This window comes from Sebastes umbrosus, chromosome 2, assembly GCF_015220745.1.
Source record: "Sebastes umbrosus isolate fSebUmb1 chromosome 2, fSebUmb1.pri, whole genome shotgun sequence".
NCBI lineage: Eukaryota > Metazoa > Chordata > Actinopteri > Perciformes > Sebastidae > Sebastes > Sebastes umbrosus.
In genome coordinates this window covers 19,428,747-19,450,198 of record NC_051270.1, presented here as the reverse complement: position 1 = coordinate 19,450,198, position 21,452 = coordinate 19,428,747, and the positions used below count along the sequence as shown (strand labels likewise).

At 40.9% G+C, this 21,452-nt stretch overlaps 1 protein-coding gene across 1 annotated transcript in view; it reads right to left on the bottom strand.

Moving 5' to 3' along the window:
- Positions 1 to 21,131, bottom strand: part of cdyl (chromodomain protein, Y-like) — a 38,509-nt gene extending 17,378 nt beyond the window's left edge. Inside the window, exons 1-2 of the mRNA XM_037749832.1 lie at positions 20,887 to 21,131; positions 4,086 to 4,692 (exon numbers count right to left, since the gene is read on the bottom strand). Of these exons, the coding sequence (XP_037605760.1) occupies positions 4,086 to 4,692; positions 20,887 to 20,910 (631 nt within the window). The 5' untranslated portion in view covers positions 20,911 to 21,131. The remainder of the gene's footprint in view (positions 1 to 4,085; positions 4,693 to 20,886) is intronic.
- Positions 21,132 to 21,452: the final 321 nt, after the last annotated feature.

The following is a 21,452-nucleotide window of genomic DNA, read 5'->3' as shown; positions in this document are numbered from 1 at the left end:
TTGAAAAACATGACTGAGGCTGATGGGAGCTGGGCGATAACAAATAGCAAAACCAATAATCATTGAGAGAGCACCACAAGCGCATAATGTACGTACCAATATGCACACATTCTGCACACATTAACAGGTATGAACAGTGAGAATGGACAAACTCTATATTAAACTCCTCCACTCCTTGAGGGCACCGGTGCCCTTGGCCGACTTTAACTTCTTTCAGAAGCTGTAGTTGACTCAAGTTTAGAGCCAGAGTGAAGGAAAACCAGAGGAATTCATTGGTATCAACCGTGTCATGCTAGCATGTCGGGAAGGAGGCTAAATAATGCTCCAAAGTCACGCTAAATTTTGGCGAGGAAAAACTGCCATAGCGATATTCAAAGGGTTCCCTTGACCTCTGACCTCAAGATATGTGAATAAAAATGGGTTCTATGGGTACCCACGAGTCTCCCCTTTACAGACATTCCCACTTTATGCTAATCACATGCAGTTTAGGGCAAAAACATGCAGTTTCTTGCATGCAGTGCAAATGTGTTATTTTCGCCTATTCCAAAATGGTTTCTGCATACTTGGAATTGCGTAAATTGGGTATGACGGGAAAGCTGAGACTCTTGTGGACCCAATGAGCCCAATTATATTCATGTGTGATGATGTTAGTCCCCATAGTAACCATTTCATATAGTGAGACCATTATTTGAAACTTGACCTCACTGTATAAAATTACCTCTTTGACCTCTAGGATAATCACAGCCTCATGAAACTTTAAAACCACAAACTATAGACATAGGGTATTCAGAGGATGGATGGCTTTCCTAGGTAGATTGATAATAAGGGGGTTTCTGAGCAGTTTCCAGAACAGAAGTGTTCGCAATCCAATCACTGAAAATGCAATTCTTGCAGAAATCTCCAAATGTCAAAAGTTTTTGATCACAGAACGGCTTTTTCTATGGTGTTCCTCAAGGCCTTGGTGTCTTAGTGTGCTATTTTGGAGGTATTTTAGATAATTTTATTCAATTCTCGAGTGGTAAAAAAATGGTTAAATTTAGTACCAAATCTGTGTAACAAATGGCATCAACCCAAAAGTTGCTGCAACAACTTACAAGACATAATAGAGCATGAGGATGGAAATCATATACTTGTTCTTAGCCATTATTCACTTTTACAATTTATTTCAAATAATTAATTCATGTTTATTTCTGATTTATGACTAGAACAACTTGACACACAGTGCTGAGCAGCATCTCAAATCAATCTTCAGGTTCCCAGCTTTCAGATGATGTTCATCACGTCTATGTGACATCTACTGCTGGTCTGATGTCTCCCCCGAAAGCCCTAAAGACCCCCTGTACACCCGTAAAAAAGACAAAAATGGATCTGATGTGTGTATTGTTATTCAAATATGGTAGAAAAACCAAACCATTCTGATCAGGATTTTCTGTTAAACAAGCTGAGATGGCTTTTTGAAAACGTGTGTAATGATTAACTCTAGTGGTGCAGGCCATGGACTGTGACCCAGGAGTGAAATTTAAAGGTGTTATCAGCTGCTCCTGTAGTAAAGAACCACAGTAGGAGCTTTAAAGAGCTGTGTGTCAGCACAAGTCTCTTTATTGTGTTCATCTATCATGAAACAAGAAATACTCGTGGAAATATAATTTTCTTTTAAAACCTATCTGTATGTAGCTGCCTGGTATATGAGGAACATTTCAGTACCAGTATTATTCATATCCATGTAGAAAAGTCCATCCTCTACTACAGTTTACATTAGGAATGAGCCGATACATCTGCATGGCTGATATTAGCCATTAGCTATTTTTAGCTTATCACACATATATCAGTATGGGCCTCTACATGTATGACAGCCAATAAGCAACAAGACATTGCAGTACAGACAGGCCAAAGACATATTTGAGGTAATTTAGAAACCAGTGTCACCATTACATAGATTGATCTCAGACTGAATTGGCATTTTGTTTCACTTAACTATATGAATCTCTGAAATGATGTTAGATGGTGGCGGCACTTCAGAGGTATGAAACCAGACTGAGACGGCACTGCCAAATTTACTTCTGTCCCGCTCATATCTTCAGTATTCACAGTTCTTTAATAAGTACATTTAAGACAACATTTAAGATAAAAACATGTTTCTTAATGTTACTTATTAATGTCAAAATAACTAATATCGGCCAATATACAGCATATAGAGCAGAAATCCTGCATCACATCCGGGCTTTTGTTCCACAAGCGTCTGTAACTCAATGCAATCTCTCTTGAGCATTTCTTTCATTGGTTTTTCCATATTCAAAGACAAACTGGCATCCACTAGAGTAGTTGCTATTAGGAATCAAAATCTTTGTTATTTCAGCAGGCAAACAGCTACAGCTTTTTACCAGCATGGGTACTTGTATGGGTATTGTAACGTGTTTTTTGTAATATCCACCAACACTGTCTTCTGTCATTTTGTCAACTTTTAAGCTGTAATCTCTGATGTCTAAAAACTACCTCATTCAGTCCCCGCTGTCATGCTGTCATGCTCGACTTGCCTCTTTTGTTAAAGGGAGACTAAGTCACTTTTAAAAGAAGAAAAACATATTGTCATTCTTAAAAATGAAAAGCTGAATTCTTGAGAAAGAAAAAAAAAAACACACACCTTTGTTCAACTCAGTACACTACAGGTTTTGCCGCTACAGCTTTACATGGTCTGGTATGATCAGTAGCTTATGGTGCTAATATTAGCTCATGATAGCAAACCTAGATATTCTTGTGTAAATGACACTACTGAGTCAGTTTGATGACTTTATGACTCTTCTCTACTTGTGCTACTGTTACATTTCTTTTTAGCATTTACCATTATCCTGTACAGTTCATGTCTCTTATACTGTGATGGTATCTTATGGGAGATGATGTCCCTTAAAGGCCGCTAAAACACAAATATTGAATAAATACAATATTGCATTGTTGTTTAAATTATAATCCTCATCTAAACACAGGGTGTAGTAGTGGAGTAAACTACTTGCCATACTGTTGAGTAAGGTTTTGTTCTAAGGTTGGATTAGTACTTATTTGCATAATTACAAATATTAATAGAGTTTTGAATGAAGTTTTCTTACTTTGGGAAAAAAGCTCAGGAGTTTGGGGTTCACTTTGGTTTTCTATATCGTTGTAATTTTTTAACTATCACATGACAATGTCAATATCTGCCTAAAAATCCAGCATCAGCTGAGCTCTATTTTTCAGTTAATTCAGTTTCTTAAAGCTACAATATGTATATTTTTCAGTTGCTGTTTGTAAACATACAGCATTCAATGTTGGCAACACATCCTTGGCTCAACGAGCGAGCGAGAGAGAAAGAGAGAGTAGCGATGGTCGTGGGCGCTATAGAGTGAATGAAGAGAGGGAGCGGCATTAGTGAGAACAAAGCAGCAAATCAGAGAAATAAAATGTTATTTTCTGATTGTTTCACAGCGGTTACATTCTAAAGCACAAATAAACACACAGCTAACTCCCTACAACCCTGCGGGAAGGAGCCGAGTTGCTGGATGGTGAATGAATGCAGCTGAAGGGCAGGCTTCATCCTGTCCGCTATGTGTGTGGTTCAGCGCTGCTCTCGGTCAAACAACAGACACACCGACCGGGAGGAGAGACAGAGGAGCAGTGGGAACACTGGAGCACATGCACATAAAAAAAACACACAACCTGTTCTCATCCGTCAAATACGGCTTCTTTGTATCATACGGAGCTAAAGGGGGCCTTGTACCCATCGTTGTATAATACTTGCCTTGGTATCAAATGGCGAGGAGTGTGACAAAGCATCGCTATTTAACAACCTGAACAGCCTGCACACTCTGCTCGCTGTTATTGGCTGGGGGTTTACACCCCAACGTGGGGGCCAGAGGCTGTTTGCTGAAGCTCAGAAACATCCCAAACACACAAAATAGGAAGAAAAGAGAAAATACAGGCAGAGGGCTGGGTCTCTGTAGATACAGACACCACCATACACTTCTAGTGGGGCATAAGTGATGATTGAGAGGGATTCATTTTGTATGTCTATACATTTTATGAAATTCCTGCATTATATACTTTTAACATCTTACCTAGCTCAGTGGTGAACTGCTGTCCAGTGGTATCCACGCCTCCTAGTTCTCTATCCACTCTGTCTGAGGGCTGTCGATGGGGCCTTGCTGCTGTCCTGTACATGAGAGGATCCGTCTCTCCATTCTGGAGTCCGTTATGAGGAACCCTCACTGGAGGAACAAAGTGAGGCCCTCCCGGTGGAGGAGCCTTGTACGTCATCGCTTTGCTGACTCTGTCCCCTAAAGCATGTTTCCCAGGTCCAACACCCACCTTCCTCTGCTTCTGAGTGGGTCCTGACCCTCCACCCTCCATCCCTAGAACGGCTCCTACTCGAACCCCAACAGCTGGGCCAATAGTCCTTTTCTTCTTCCGGGCCTCAGACCGAGCTCTGGAGTTGTCAGTAGCAGATGGCTGGCTGGTGATGAGGGGCTCTTGATGATTTTTTGGGACCTTGGGCCGTTTGTGTGAGTGCAGTCTCAAGCTGTTGAACTGGTCAATGAATTCCTCGCAGTGCAGTAGGTGATGCTCTGGCTCCCATGTGTCCTCCTTACTTCCATAGCCTTTCCACCTTATCAGGTACTCCCACTTACCCTTCTTGTTCCGCCTCTTGTCCACGATCCGCTCTACCTGAAGGCAGCAGACAGAAAGGTAGCAAGTTAGACATTAGTTTAATTACTTAAATGTTTTTAATATACAGGTTTATAATAATGTTCACAGTGCATTCGACAGAGATGTTACACATTAAATCATTTTTAAAAAGGAAAATCTAATTAATATAGTCTCAAACATAATAATATAATAATAATAATAATAGCTCAAAACGATTTGATGTTGCTGAAAAGCAGGGCCCAGTGGGAGTGTGTGGCCCCCTTGTGGGTGTACTTCATTGCCAAGCACCATACACAGCTGCATTGTGGGTCCGGCAGCAACAACAGTGAAATTTGCTGTGAATATTCATGATGCCCCGAGGATAAATCCTCTTGTTTCCTGCTGTAATGGCATCATCAGGCTAAAATTTCTACTTAGGACGAATCCTTCAATTTATAATGATGTAAGTGTTAATGTTGAATTATATTTTGGAGACATTGTCAGGGAGTGTCAAATCTTAAGAAAGGTACATTTTGTGACATATGTCAAGTCTAAGATAAGGGCTAATTCCCTGCAGAAGAAAGATAAGAGACCAGAGCGGAGCTGAGATGAGCTGCGGGCTGCTATCATGGAGAAACTTAAAGCATCAGCTTTGAGGTCAAACCTAAACTAGAAAAGTCTGTTTACTTTAGATACCACAACACATCAGCAAATGTTACTATTTGACACATTGGTACTTAATTATGTGCAGTAACTCATAAAAAAACCTGTGTAAAAAGTGACACTAGGCAGAAACTACACATATTCTTAGCTGAATGTAAAGCATGAAATAAGAACAGAAAGAAAATGAACCTAAGATATCTAGTTCAGTGGAAAGAAAATAGTGATACGGGTGTCTTCCTCTGTCAGCATAGTTAGTGAAATTACTTTAATTAGATACATTATGAGCTCTATGACACCAAATATATATGTTTTAATTTAAAAAATAAATTGTTGTTGCATTAACAATAGGGCAATGACATATTCCATCATTTGCTAGAAGACTAACTATCATAGTGTCGCCTACAAACTTCTGTGTGTGACTCACTCCAATAATCAGAGTGTGAAACATTACTTTGCAATTCAATTTGATTGCGTTCAACCTGATTGATTTGCAATTCAGAAGGTGCTGATAAGACTCGAGGTGAAATTTCTTGGCAGTAAGTTGTTCATATTGCACAGTTTGATAAAGTGCACACACCCCTCTTTAATAGAGGCAGGATTTTGGCAGACCAAACTTTCATGCCAGTGAATGTTCATTCAGCAGGTGGGCTGAAAGTCAAATCTAAATGTTAGGTTTCTATTGAGTGGGAATTATTGTGACTTGGTGTCTTAACTCCATTAATGAAACTTCTGCTGGTTTTCAATTTCTTAGATTTGGGTGATGTTTTGATCTGCAAATTTAACCTGGACATAGGGCTGCATGATTATGGCCCAAATGATAATCACAATTATTTTGATCAATGTTGAGATCACGATTATTTATCACGATTATTCACTGATTTTAGCAACAACATATTCTTATTGCACATTAAAATAAACAGATAATTGCTTCCACTTCCATGCTGTGCTACATTCCTGCTAATGTAAAAATTAGGGCTGCACAATGTTGGAAAAAAATGACATTGCAATTTTTTTTATGAAAAAATACAGGAATATTCACCCTAGCCTTTTGTTAGCTACATTTGGTGCTGGTGCACATTGAGAGCAAAATTACCAACATTAAGAGGCTAGATAAACAATTTAATGCTCTCAATCTAATCATAAACACATTGGTTGTATAGATAATATCTATCCCCAAAAGTGAAGCCAAAACATCTCGATCACCGGCTGGTGGCTGGCTGTTAGTTTAGGTAGTGCTTAATTTGACCATTTGATCATGTTCATTTAATTGTGGGAAGCCAAAATCGGGATCGAGATTAATATTCAATTCACTGTGCAGCCCTACCTGGACGTTCTAATTATAATGATAATTTGATTCTTTTAAAAGAAAACTTAAAACATCTGTTAATGAATGCAATTGATATTAAAACACTGGCTACAACATGTGCAATGAGAGCAGCCACAAAAAGGTGAAGGTCTTAATCAATGGACTTTAAGGTATTTAAGGTATTTGACCTCTGCATTTAATTAAAGACACTTCGACATGCAGACAGCAGGAGCCAGAGATCGAACCGCCAACCTTGCGGTTAAAGGATGACCACTCTACCCGCTGAGCTACAGCTGCCCCTTTTATGTCAGACCATTGGTGGTCCATCGTAAATACGACAAAAACATCACAGCCACACGCACATCATCATATCACAAACAATGCATAACACACAGGACACATCAAACAAACAGTCATACATAGGCCTACGCACCACAATGAAACATCACAGCAGACTGTCAGCATCACCCACTTTCAAAATATACAAGTCACAACCTGCACCGCTGTCGACACATCTCAGACAGATATCTAAACACAAGGTTCCTTATCACTGCCTGACATGACGGTACATTAATGCTGACAAACATATGACTTGCAATATAAAACTATAAAAATCACACGCATTAACATCCTCAGGCATCATATTAAGGTGAATTTTAATTAAATATAGTCTTGCTGCAGAGATGTCCTGTCCTACACATCATATTCTACAGCCTTAAGAAAACATCTTTGATTGGTACAGATCAATCATGTACATATGTTTTTCAAAGAAAATGAGAATAATGGTGTAAAAACGATCATTCCCTCTAATATCGCAAATCATATCACAATATCAGTCAAAATAATCACAATTTGATAATTTTTCAAAATCAACCATATTTAAGACTGTAAGCATGCAGGTAAGGACAAGAAAAGGTTGTAGTAAGTATATGTGAAACAATACTCATGAGACAATTAGACATGGTTTTGGGCCATACAACTGATGGACAGTGGTTGGAAGGTTTCATCAGAGCCTTTAGTGCAGCTGTGGTAATAACTACTCATCATGTTCTCAGATGGGCTGCGCACATTAACAGGAGTAAACAGCCTTTGATGGTTGAGCTGCAGGGGTGTCACAGAAATGAACAGGCGATTAGGTTGCTTACAGTCCCAAACAATGTCACACTTAACAGCATTGCAGAGAGAGAGACGCATGCAGAGAAAAGAAGAGAAGGAAGGAGAAAGCGTGGGGTAAACTTGTGTACACGGACCCGAGAGGTTTAAGTATGAGCTGGCAGAGAGTGAGTAAATGTGGGGCATTATTATCCACCAACACCAACACCAACCACGCGGTACGGTTTTCATCACAAGGTGTGTATAAATTCGGACAAACCATCAACAGCAATGTTGACACGAGGACCAAACAGAAAGGCTCCGTCTACATTAACCTGCCTAATTTATAAAACACTATTTTCGTGTGAAACGACTTGCGTCAGCACAAATCAGCTAGTTTTGTTTTACTGCCCACAACTTCACTGTTTTGGTTCCGTATCACCACTCTCGTAGTGTTGTTTTTGGCCACAGCAGGCGATAAACTGACTGTACACTACCTGTCCAACATCAAATGACAGACAGACAAAGTTAGTGAATAGCCGGTGAACACAGTGGAGCATCTTGCAGCGTAAGAGCCAGCTATTTCCCTCAGGAGGAATACCAAAAAGGAACTAAAAAGGAACTAAAAGGAGAGTGAATATTGAACTTATACTCCTCAAATGGCCAAAAAACACCAAATGAATGCTAATGTTACTTCACTGCTAGATGTGTAAATGGGCAACTGTTTGCTAACACGTTCACCATAAGAACTTCATCACGTGATATGTTAATGTTGTATTTACAGCTTGTTGAGCTGACCTCAAGTGACCTCAAAAAAATTATGAATGCATGTTTAAGTATGATGTTTTAACTACGTGTTGTGACTGACCAATGATTACTTTTTCAGACAAAATGTTTTTTTCTTCTCTCTTATGTTCATACTGAAGTGCCCATTTTTATTATGATCAAAAGTCCAAGAGCACCATCATCTCTGTCATTAAAGGAAATCTTTTGGAGACAGAAAGATTCATTTGCATGTGGATATTAAAGTAAAGTTGCTATAAATTGACATCATATATAATATTTATAGGTTGCCACTTTAAAACTGTAGACTAGCGCAAAAAGAAGGATGTGTCTATTTCTGTTCGGTGAATAATGGTTGCTCTAGTCTACGCTCATTGTTTTTCGCTAGGCTACCAGGAGGATATACTAAGGCGTGGCCCATACGAGCCACACATGCAGCAACATTAAACAAACGTGAAATTGCTGTCTACAGCTGTCCATGATGCTATTGTCTGTTCTACTGGTGGCATGTCTCCTTGTCCAGTTTCCACTGCGTAACTGGCTTTAGCCTGCATTGAATTGAGGCTTTTGAGATGTTTTTTTTCCCATGCTGTCCTCAGCATTGAAGGATAATCATCCGCTACTGGAAGGTGGGGAATTAGTCTGAGATATGCCCTCCCAGACACCTCCCACTGGGACTGGGTCAGACACGGGGGGCTGCAGACCGACAATGTTTCCTGCACTTTGTACTCTAGAGTATAAACTCCCCCACCACTGCTGATTGCTCATCCACCTCTGCAGTATCTGAATGGGGATCCCCCCAGTCGCTTCTCCCTTCTGACTGATATACACTAAACAGAGAGCGGGGAGCAAAAAGAGACAGTACATCAGCATCATCCGTGACGTCCTCCCCAGCATGGCACTGAGGGTGGTAGGGATGATGAGGAAGAGAAGGAGGAATGACGATTCTTAAGTCTGTCCGTCCTCTGAGATAAACTCTGAAGAGCAGTAAGAATTTGACGTTGTGTTTCTGAGCTGCCATCCTCTGCTGGTGGAGCAGGGGTCGGCTGTCGGAGCAGTTTTAAGCACCTCCTCACGACTTGATCTGTGAGGGGAATCATGACGACGGTCATGCCAGTGCTTGTGAGAGTGCTTATGACCAGGCCTGTCTGGAGAGCGTTGTCTCTCCTTACCCTTCTCAGTCACAGAGCTGCTTCGAACCCTGGTAGCGCGGTGGAGTCACTCCTCCCTAGACGGATCACAAGGGATTATTATCCACATCCTCCCTCTGCTGAGCAATCCCCAAGCATGAAGGGCATTTTCAATGCCCATCAAGAGTGTCCGGCAGCAACTGGCAGCACTGCAAAGCCATGATGCCCCCGACAAAGTAGGATAAGGCCACAACACAACCCCACTGACCATGAACAGCAGGAAAGGGTAAATCAGGCCCACACACAGAAAATGGCCCGCACCGGTACGCAAACATGTTTTTCAGCGTGATTGAAAAATAAATAAAGCTCACAATTCGTCACATCTGCAAGTCCAAATAAGCCGGGGAAGAACAACCTTAAAAACATTTGAAACAACTAACTTAATCAGACACATATTATATTGTTGTATATTGTATATTGTCTCGAGATTAGGCGGAACAAACGCTATCTATTTGGATCGTAGTGATGGTCAGAGTGATGTTGAAACAGATCTCCCTGTTACAGTAATCAGATATAAGGTTTCATTATTGATTAAATTGCCTATTTTTTTATGATTAATTGTTTGGTCTATAAAATGTCCAAAAACTTTTTTTTTCTCTAACCCATTTTCTCAAAGTAGTTAAGTTAAGTATTTGTGAAGTATTTGAGAGGCTGAAAACAGCATTTTCTGCCTTTTTTGTGTGAAAAATGACTAACAATTAGTCAAGTATCAAAATAGTTGGCGATTAATTTGCTGTAGTCGACTAATCGTTGCAGCTCTAGATAATTAATTAATAGCCTAATTTTTTTTTCTTCATTTTTTAGTTACATAATCCCACATTTAATGTACATCATTGTCCCCACTACAACCTTCCTTGTGGCTCTTGTAAATAAGGTTTGGTCAATTGGATGAATTGGCTATGTGCCGGGGATGTACTCAGCCAAACAGCGGTTGTTTTTTTGGTGGGGATTTTTTGGGTGATGTTTGTCATTGTAAATCACATTTGCGCTATTTTTACGACTAATTTTCAGAGTTGGAGAAGTTTCCACACTAAACTAAACTGATGGTCGCAAATTACATAATCTTAGTAACCTAATTCATGTCTTCTCCTATTATTTGTGCAACCCTCCCTTAAATGCATACTGTATGCAATGAGGAGAGAGGCTCACCTTGCAGAGACACTCACTAAAATGAAGAAACCTGGTGCATCTGATCTGTTTGACAAATACAGCATCTTTTTGTAATTAATTAATTTAGTAATTGTTTTTAAACTGTATTGAAACTTGAAACCACACTGATGTCAACTGTCATGGCATTGGCTGGATGTGTCCAGGGAATTGCGTGTGTATATCCAGGAATACTGTGGGTGTTACTTCCTGGTCTTGTGAGTTTCACTACAGCTGAGTGGTATAAATTGTGCTCTGGCGCAGACCCAAGGTGTGGTCAGACGTGTGCTCTGTTGCATCTGTAACCACACCCAGACTTGATGTCATGGTGTACATTACACACCTGTCTCGACATCCCTGACAGACCATTATATGTTCTTGTCACTGTGCTTTGGCCTGGATGATGCTGAAAAGGCATTTGGCAGCTGAGGGAGGATATGCCCACCTCCATTCTTACAGCTCACACTGAAGCGCCAAGTGTTACTAAACCTCTTTGGTCTGTGTTTGCAACTTGGCCCTGCTATCTGCCTCCTCCACTTTCCTTTGCCTTTTCTTCGCATGTGTCTCTGCTATGCTGTTATATGGTTAAGTGTGACATTGTCCAGGACCGTTTAAGCATTCAGATCTCCTATTCTTTTCTGTGACACCCCTGTAGCTCACCCATCAGAGGCTGTTTACTCCTATTATGTGCTCAACACTTCTGAAGAAATGATGAGCAGTTATCACCACAGCTGTGTTAAACCCTCTTTTAAAACTGTCCAACCATCCTCCATGTCTGGTTTAACAAACTGTTGGTGATGTCAGGTCCCCTCTAATTTCCACTGAAATGAATATTCACAAATCTGCTGCCTGCCAAGGGACTCAATGCTTGATCTTATGAATTGTCACGCTTGTGTACCTTCAAATGAACAAGCGGGCATCTGATGGAATCTAGCAAAGTAGAAAATATTGAAAATGTCCCCCTAAAGCTGGATTTATAGTAGACTCAAAGGGTTACAGGGAGTCTCTCTGTAGACACCCATAGCGTAGGTTTTGATTCATGCAGTGTTGGATCGATGTGAGCTGGAGGTTTGCAGTGGGCATGTCTTTGCTATCTGTGTGTTACTGAATAGGAGAAGACTATTTTCTTCAACATCCTTAATTTTGTACTTACTCCGATCAATCTCTACCGGCATCAGAAACTTGCAGGAGAAAACACAAGCAGCCGGAGCTGACCAATCACAGTTGATGATGCGTAGTTATGTTTTTGAGCAGGTGCGCGTCAGCTACGTCAGCTACAGCGGCTATGGGCGTAGGCTCTGTAACTATGCTTATACTGATGGACCAATGAGATGTTAGCATACTGATGAGTCACTGGCAAATATTTACCCACTAATAACTGAAGTAGTGCGACAGCGATAAAGCAGAAGTTACTTTTAGGGTTCAAATACATCCAGTATCAAAGTTTAGAATGAATATTGAATATCCTTGTGTCATCTGTGCATTAGGAAAGGAAACCATTATATAGCTTACACTAGAGTTGCTCCGATACCGATACCAGTACCGGATATGTGTCCGATACTGTCCAAAATTTGGTATCGGGTATTGGCAAGTACGGTAGTTTATGCACCGATCCAATACCATAATTTATTAACCCAGAAAAACAACTTGTTTAACATATTAAATCAATTCTTCTTCGTCGCTCCAAAACAGTAGCCTTCACTGTGCTTTTGCCCTGGATGCATCATGGCTGCCACTGGAAAATATTGTTTTAGAGCAGCGAAGAAGAACCAATTGCAGGTAATTTGTCATGTGACGATAGCAAACAACAACAGTGTGGTGCTAGTGGAGAGTGCAACAGTTGCCATTTGGCAAGTAAAACGCCGATATATACTGTATGTAAGGCTTCGAGGGGTGGCACTACCCCAGTAGGGTGTGTGAATATTGCTCCCCGCGGGACAAATTAGCTCACAAGCTGTCCACAGAGGAGACAGCTAAGAGAATACGGAATTGCTATTTATTCCTAGCTTCATTTATTTATGTTTTTTGTAAGTGAATTGTATCACGCTGGTATCGTATTGGTACTTGGTATCGGCCAAAACCGCAAGTTCAGGGATCGGAATCGGTATCGGGAAGGAAAAAAAAGCTAGCCACACAATCTCTAGCCTACACAAAGAATTTATATTTTCCTTAAATGAACACTCAGATCAAGATTCCAGAACTTTATCGTCATTCATACACATTCACAGGCAAAGTGCACAACAGAATGAAAATACGTCACATTCGGCTCACGAGTGTATCGCAGATTGGCTGAGTACATCGCAAGTTGTTTTTTGGGTGTGATTTTTTGGGCGTGATTTTTTTGGCCGACGTTTGTAATTTTTTTAACTAATTTAATGGTCTACCTCCGAAGAACAAGAGCCGCTCAACCGCTGTTTTGCAGGCAGAGAGAGAGACAGCGGGGGGAAACAGGGTGTAGAGCCAGTATATATTCACATCAAACTCTGTGAAATGAGGGTTTATTTTGAACAAACCAGAGTTGGTGATTGTTGGAAAGTGTCCTCAATGGATGGGAGTCCTGATGATCTTCTCAGCTGTCCTCACCATTTTTTGCAAGATATTCTGGTCTGAGGCATTGCAGTTTCCATACCAGATAGCAGCTAGTCATTACACTGTCCAGGGTGCCTGCCACTATCTACAGGGTACTGTAGAATGTGCTGAGGATGGGAGGGGGGAAATTTGCTCTCTTCATCCGTCGCAGGAACTGCAAGCGCTGCTGGGCTCTCTTGGCTAGAGATGAGGAGTTTAGGGTCCAGGTAAGGTAGTCCTTGATGTGCACCCCCAGGAACTTAGTGCTCTTGACTGACTCCACTGTGGTGCCATTGATGTAGAGTGGGGTGTGGTCTGGACGGCTCCTCTTGAAGTTAACAATGATCTCTTTGGTTTTGTTGACATTCAGGAACAGATGTTTGTGTTGCACCAGTCCACTAGCTGTTCCACCTCCTCCTTGTAAACCAGCTTCTTGTCATCCCTGATGAGGCCTACTACTGTTGTGTCATCTGCATACTTTATGATATGGTCCGTGCTGAACACAGCCCTGAGGAGAACCGGTGCACAGCGAGATGTTGTTGGAAGTGTTGTTTCGGACCTGTACTGGCCGGGGTCTGTCTGTGAGGAAGTCCAGAAGCCAGTTCCAGAGGCGGGTGCTCAGGCCCAATGGATCCAGTTTTCTTACCAAGAGTTGGGGGATGATTGTATTGAAAACCGAACTGAAGTCTATGAACAGCATCCGCACATGGGCGTCCTCCAAATGTTTCAAATGCACCAATGATCTTGGTATTGTTATTATTATTGCAAGGAAAATTAATTAAAAGAAACAGAATGTTGGCACTGGCAAAATTACATGAAGGAATTGAAAGGGATTTCCAACTTGGGTGTGTGTTGTTGTTGCATGTATTACGTCTTAACACCAAGTTACTTCTACTCCTATGTCCATTTTGTTTGTCTAGGGCAAATGACTATTTATACCTTTTTTTTTTAGCTTTTGGTAAAGACACATTTTAAACAAATGCAAATGAATGTAGTTAAAATGTCTATTGTTTCACTTTTTAAATAAAAAATATATATTTATGGTCAGATATCTGACCCAGGCACATCCCAAAGTGCAGAAACAGAATAAAAACAAATGGCAATAACAGTAACCACTAACACACTCTCTCACTATCAGTATCTCCTTCCCTCCCTCTCCCCTCTCTCTCTCTCACACACACAAAACTTTATGTTCCAGGGTTGACAGAGACATATTTTTAGGAGAGCACTTCCCTATTTATGACTTTCAATAGCCAGATGTTTTGAAAAGCTGCATGGTTGGAACTGCGTCACATGAGAAAACATTGATTTGTGAAAGATATGATTGGCAGTGTCGCTACCCGATACGTACATCCTGCATGATCAGTACTACACATGTGCAACTCTCAACAAACATGAGAAGGAAGTGAGATGGCTCACTTGTTAGCTACTTCCATACAATATATCTTAGTGATGCGCGAGTCAGGGTTTTTTAATACCCGCACCCACTTGACTCATTATAAGAGACAATCTGCACTGCTCAATTCACAAAAATATGCGTTAAAGGTACAATTGATAACATTGATAACATTCAGGTCCACTAGATGTTGCATTCTCCCTTCCCCGTTCCATGGCATTCCCTTCACAACAAATAGTTGCCAGTTTGTTGCACAACCTGCATATTTTATGGTCGAGTGGAATGACTCAGATAGCAGTTATATCAAGTGATGAATCTTTCGTTTGCAACATGTAGCTATCAGCGTATATTAGGGGTATGTGTGTGGCACGGCGTGCACACCTCCTGCCCCGCTGCCGTAGTTTGAGCTAAGATCAGCTGTTTTAGTGAGGAGCATCGTAAAACACAGTTCACTCAAACTGGACACAAAGAAAATAAAACCAACAATCACCAACTCACTTTTATCACCCACTTCTAAATCCCCTCTAATGCGCATCTTCGTTATACATTGTTTGAGGGAACTACTGTGGAAACCGTCGAGGCTCCTCGCTCGCTCACTCGGTAACGGCATGGAGGAAGACGGGCAAAGATCTGCATGTGCTGCTGGCGCTGTGGTGCCGAGGAGCTGCTCGGCAGAGTTTCACTTTGGGGGCATTACCTGACCAGGCATTATCAACCCACTTGACGAGGGTGGCTTCAACCACAGGTGCTTTCCCCGTGCGCATTAGTTTTTCATTAAAATAAAATTACTTTCCTTTTTCTGTCATGATATCAATGTGCACGCAACAGGTATCCAGCCAGAAAGCAGACATATGTTGTTGTGTAACACTGTATGCGGACAACTTGATTACTACAAGCTTTTTGACCCAGAAGCGGTTGCTGTATAACTCTAGGTAACTGGACACATACGTCACCAATGATAAGATGCTAACGTACAGTAGCTCTTCAGGGATTGAAGCTGTTATTTTTCTCATTTTGACAATCTAACTGCACACACTAGTTAATGTTGTAAGGACTATGTCTGTTGGTGGTTGTTGTTGGTTTTGTTTAATTATTTTATGAGTTATTGTTGTTCGGATGATTAAACTAACACATATTAGATAACAGCTAATATGTGTTAACGTCAGTTGTCCTAGTTGCCACAGTAAATATTCACATATTCTGCAGCCTGATGGAGACACAACTTTATGCATTATAGTAACACAATTGTCAAGGATGTGGCGCTCGCTGTGTGTGTGTGTGTGTGTGTGTGTGTGTGTGTGTGTGTGTGTGTGTGTTTGAGAGAGAGAAAGTGATAGAGAGAGGGGAAGGGAGGGTGGAAGATGAACTATTGCACACAATGTTATTAATAACTTACAGTTGACCCGGGTATCACTATTATATATGCAGTTTACATATTTTGTCATATAGTACATCAGATTTATGTATGCTAGGCCACTCGGAGGTTGTTTCTGGGCTAGATGTGGCCCACGGGCCGGCAACTGAATAGGCACGAGTTAATGTATGCAGTCGCTAGATTTGACACTGCGCTTTTAAAAAAAAAAAAAAAAAAATCAAATCAAGTCACAAATCTAAAGAGAAAGTCGCTAAGGTGGCAATACCGGTTCATCAAAATCATTAGGATTCGTCCCCTGGGAACCATGAATGTCAGCGCAAAAAAGTTGTGCCAATTCATCAAGTAGATGATGAGATATTTTACCGGATAAATTAAAATTTTGACCTGCTGTTGCCACTAAAAGGCAGGGGATCACCAGAGTCATTATGGGATTAATCCTCTGGGCACCATGGGTATTTGTATTCAATTTCAGCGTGGCACATTTGATGCTCAAATTTTAGTTGGAGATTCACCTTATGATTTAGTTCCTCTAATAGATGTTGGTTGTAAACAAATAAACAAAAAAGTATTGAAGAGAATGGGAAAACCTTGACTCATACATTTTTTTAAACAGGAAGTTATGCTTTCTATAGATAAGTTTGTTCCTCTAATGTTTGCATCTATGTTCCAGTGTTGAATGCGCTTAGTAGATAAAGAGTGAGCAGTGAGCATCACTGAAGAGCAACTGTTGTTTCTTAACTCCATTGTAGAATTGACATTGCTCTGTTTATTCACGGTGCTTCAGCTGCCTCGATGCATAAAGTCGGCAGAAAGCCTCAGCTTTATCCACGATTTAGCAAAAATACTTTCACACATGATATTTGTTCAACACAACTTGCTAGTTAACCATTTTTTTTCTCCTAAGAAGGGGAACAATGGCAGAGTTTACTGATAGGTCGAGGCATGCAATAGTTCAGAGTGACAGTGCATTTTGGGAGCGCTCCCAGGCTGAATATTGAATTCCTGGAGGTCACTGCTTGCTCATCCCAAAGCATTTCAACCCAGGCTCCCCCTATTTGACTCCCCAACATCTTCTTTCCAAAATATGTATCTTCTATCTTGCACTTTTCAAACAACCTCTTACAGCTCCATCAAACAAACCACTTCTACATAACATTAGTAGCTAGTTTATAAGTGCTGGCACTCCAAGCACGCACAAACTCCTCAAAATGATTACTTGCCATTAACCCCAACAATAAAAGACCCTATTCTCCATATTTCAAATGTTGTTTTTAAATAAAAGCTGTATGGCACCAGCAAACTCTGGTCAGCTTAGCACTTTTGGTCACTCTAAACAGAACTGTCACCCGTGGAGCTGTTGTCATGTTAGTAGGGAAACAAACCAGCTGATTGTTCATGGGCCGTGCCTGCCAACACATTGTTATTAACAAAAAGAAGTAATTTTTTTGTGAGCGGTGAACAATGATCAGTCAACCAGCTCCACAGAAAATGAATCACCCTCCAGTGAGCACAGGGTACCTCTGCCACATGAGGCAGGTTACACATCAAACCAACAGCCTGTGTTCAATTAACAGCATTTTCCATCTAGTCAAATTTAAAAACAAAAATACAACATCGCTAACTACCGCTTCACTGATATAACGCTACATTCACACAACTCTGAATTACAAATCGGAGGCTGACGTGAATGCTTTTTCTCACTCAGCTGCTCGTAATTACTGAACAATATGACTTGAACGCGACATAAAACAATCAGGTTTTGCAGCAAGTAAGAATGCATGAAGCTTTACCCAACTGAAAGAAGCATAATTAATAAAGCTGAAAATATGCAGCTGTAATATATTGTAAAAAAGAAAAATAAATAAGGTTAATAAAACTGTCAATAGCCAAAATGCATGAACACAAGGGGGTGGGGATGTATTAATATGGACTTGTGTGTCAAATTTAGTCCATGGATCCTCTTTTTGGCAGCACTGTGTTATCATTTTCCAAATTAAATGTGTCTAAAACTAATATCGCAGTCAGCAGGGCTAACTGTAGTAGTTGGTGAAAAGGCAATTAATAACTGCCTCTCTCTTATTTTCTCTAACAGATGTCCTGCTTGACTCATCACATTGTTTGTCAGTGCTGTGAGCAGATCTTTTTTAGGGATGCAACGATACTGATACCGGATCGGATATCGGGCCAACACAGACTCAAATAGCTGGATCGGGTATCGGTGACAACGGGGCAGATCCAGTCAATTCAATTTTATGTTTATTTTATACTATACTGTATATATTATATATACTGTAATTTAAATTCCTGTTTAAGTTCTGACCAATTTGTTGCTAAAAAAGGTTTACATTTGAGTTGTAATTCCTGTTAATTTTGAAGATTTTTTACCAAGTTGCTGGTGTACGATTTATTATTTTAATTATAAATAACAAAGACATTTATATCTATATATTTATTGGTCACATTTTGTTCTACAAAGTTGAGAAAGCAATGATTAAGTCAAGTCTGATGTTGCCGTACACATAAATGAACAATCCCAGTCACAGCGTACAGCTTAGTATTTGAACACCGGTAGCAGATCGGTACCCGGTATCGGACGATACCCAAAGCCCATGTATCGCTATCGGGGCTGAAAAAAAGTCAGATCGGTGCATCCCTAATAATTTTACTTGAACACTCATGAGAGGATCCCCAAGTTTCTTTTCAGATGTTAATTTTCTTTAAATATATATATATATATATATACGTTACTTTAAAACATGGCAAACTTATTCAGTCTAACTATATTTGTTTATCCTCGGAAGTCACCAGACATTGGTAGCCCCCCCATCTCTCTCTCTCTCTGTCACCACCATGAGCTGAAACATATGACACCATGTCAGCATGATAAAGGCTACTACTGACAGTTAAGTGCCTGAATCAGTTGAAGCTGCTGTAGAAAACTAACCAGCAGCTTCATGCACATTCTGGCATCGGATCCACAGTGTGATGATGGTGGTGGTGCGCACGAGGGCAGCGTGACCTTCCTGCCACCCATTTAGGCAACTTTTAAGCCCCAAAAAACCCCAATAATTTCACAAATTCGCACATCCACCACATACGAAGTTGAGAAAGCAATGATTAAGTATAGTCTGATGTTGCCTTACACATAAATGAACAATCCCAGTCACAGCGTACAGCTTAGTATTTAAACACCGGTATCGGATCAGTACTCGGTATAGGACGATATCCAAAGCCCAGGTATCGCTATTGGTATTGGGGCTGAAAAAGTCAGATCGGTGCATCATCCCTAATAATTTTACTTGAACACTCATGAGAGGATCCAGAAGTTTCTTTTCAGATGTAAATTTTTTTTTATACGTTACTTTAAAACATGAAAAACTTGAGTCTAACTATTTGAATTTATCCTCGGAAGTCAACAGACATTGGCAGCCCCCCCATCTCTCTCTGTCAACACCATGAGCTGAAACATTTGACACCATGTCAGCATGACAAAGCCTACTACTGACAGTTAAGTGCCTGAATCAGTGAAGCTGCTGTAGAAACCAGCACATTCTGGCACCGGTTCCACAGCGTGACGGTGGTGCGCACGAGGGCAGCGTGACCTTCCTAGCCACCCATTTGGGCAAATTTTACGCCCCCAAAAAACTGCCGGAGTCATAATTTCACAAATTCGCACATCCACCGTGAACGAACACCAGATATCGCTATCGGTACCGGGGCTGAAAAAGTCAGATCGGTGCATCCGCAATAATTGTACTTGAACACTCATGAGAGGATCCCCAAGTTTCTTTTCAGATTTCATATATATATATATATATATATATATATATATATATATACGTTACTTTAAAACATTGAAAACTTGTTTAGTCTATTTGTTTATCCTCAGAAGACATTGGCAGCCCTCCAATCTCTCTCTCTGTCACCACCATGACCTGAAACATATGACATCATGTCAGCATGACAAAGCCTACTACTGACAGTTAAGTGCCTGAATCAGTTGAAGCTGCTGTAGAAAACCAACCAGCAGCTTCACGCACATTCTGGCACCGGATCCACAGTGTGATGGTGGTGCGCACGAGGGCAGCGTGACCTTCCTGCCACCCAATTTGGGCAACTTTTAAAACCCCCCTAAAAATATAAAAATTTCACAAATTCGCACGCACATCCACCACACTCACCAACACTCACACAGACTTGTTTACACAGCTCGATTAAAAATAAACTGGTGTCTCATCTTGTGTGCCAAAAAAAAAAAAAAAAAAAAAAAAAAAAAACACCCCATGTGAAAACAGTCACGCACAAAAAGGCTGTGATGACAAAATATCTTTTTTTTTGGGCACATGTATGTATGTATGCATGCGCACCTTCAGGACCATCACACCATGTCCGTCCTCTCAGTGCTGCTGTCACTTTACCACGACTCTTCTCAACTCAACGACACACTGAGAGGAGTTCAGCCTCGCGTAATGACATCTTATATCTGCTCACTATGTCACAAAGTACACCAAGAAGCGACACAAAAGTAGACGCGTCTAAATGAACCAACCTTGTCTTCGCTATAAAGCATGAGAAGGGTTATAGTTTCGCCTGTTAAAGGGCTTAGTACACCGCTTTTTTTTCTACATGCGCGACGCCCTCCTCCTTTACTTCCTAATTCCAGTATTCGTCAATATTACAGCGCGTTTTGTCCGCGGACATGTCTCTCTCCTACCTCGTAAAGGTCTCCTGAAGCCATTGTGGGGTGCGGACTCCGGCGGTTCTTTGCCTGCCTGCCTTGTTGGCTTCTTTTTTTGGACCCTATACTCTCTCTCTCTCTCTCGGTGTTTCGTTGAAAGCCCCGGTAGACGGGGAATTAGCGAGCAGCCCGTGTTATTCTGAGCAATCCGCAGTTAGCAGATCAGCAGACAGTGTCAATCGAGCCCGGCGCTCGATCTGCGATGGATCGGTCCTCACTTAAAACAAACAAGCAAGCAGCATCGGGGCGGTGCTGTTTACTCCAGACCTAAAGTGGAGGGACTGGAAATTAGTCCCACAGCCTGATGGTCTACATGCGCCCTCTGTTGCAATCCAACTACTCAATGAGTAGAGATGATATGCTGGATGGGTTGTTGTGTTCAGAGAGAGAGACACCAGCTGAGACAGTTATCCCTCAATATGACCCACTCTAACCTGTCACACTGCACTGTCAACCTTTAGAGTCATTTAGAAAAACATCCAGAACAAATTAATTACTATTTATAATGATTTTTTAAATTTTTTTTATTGTATTTAACCTTT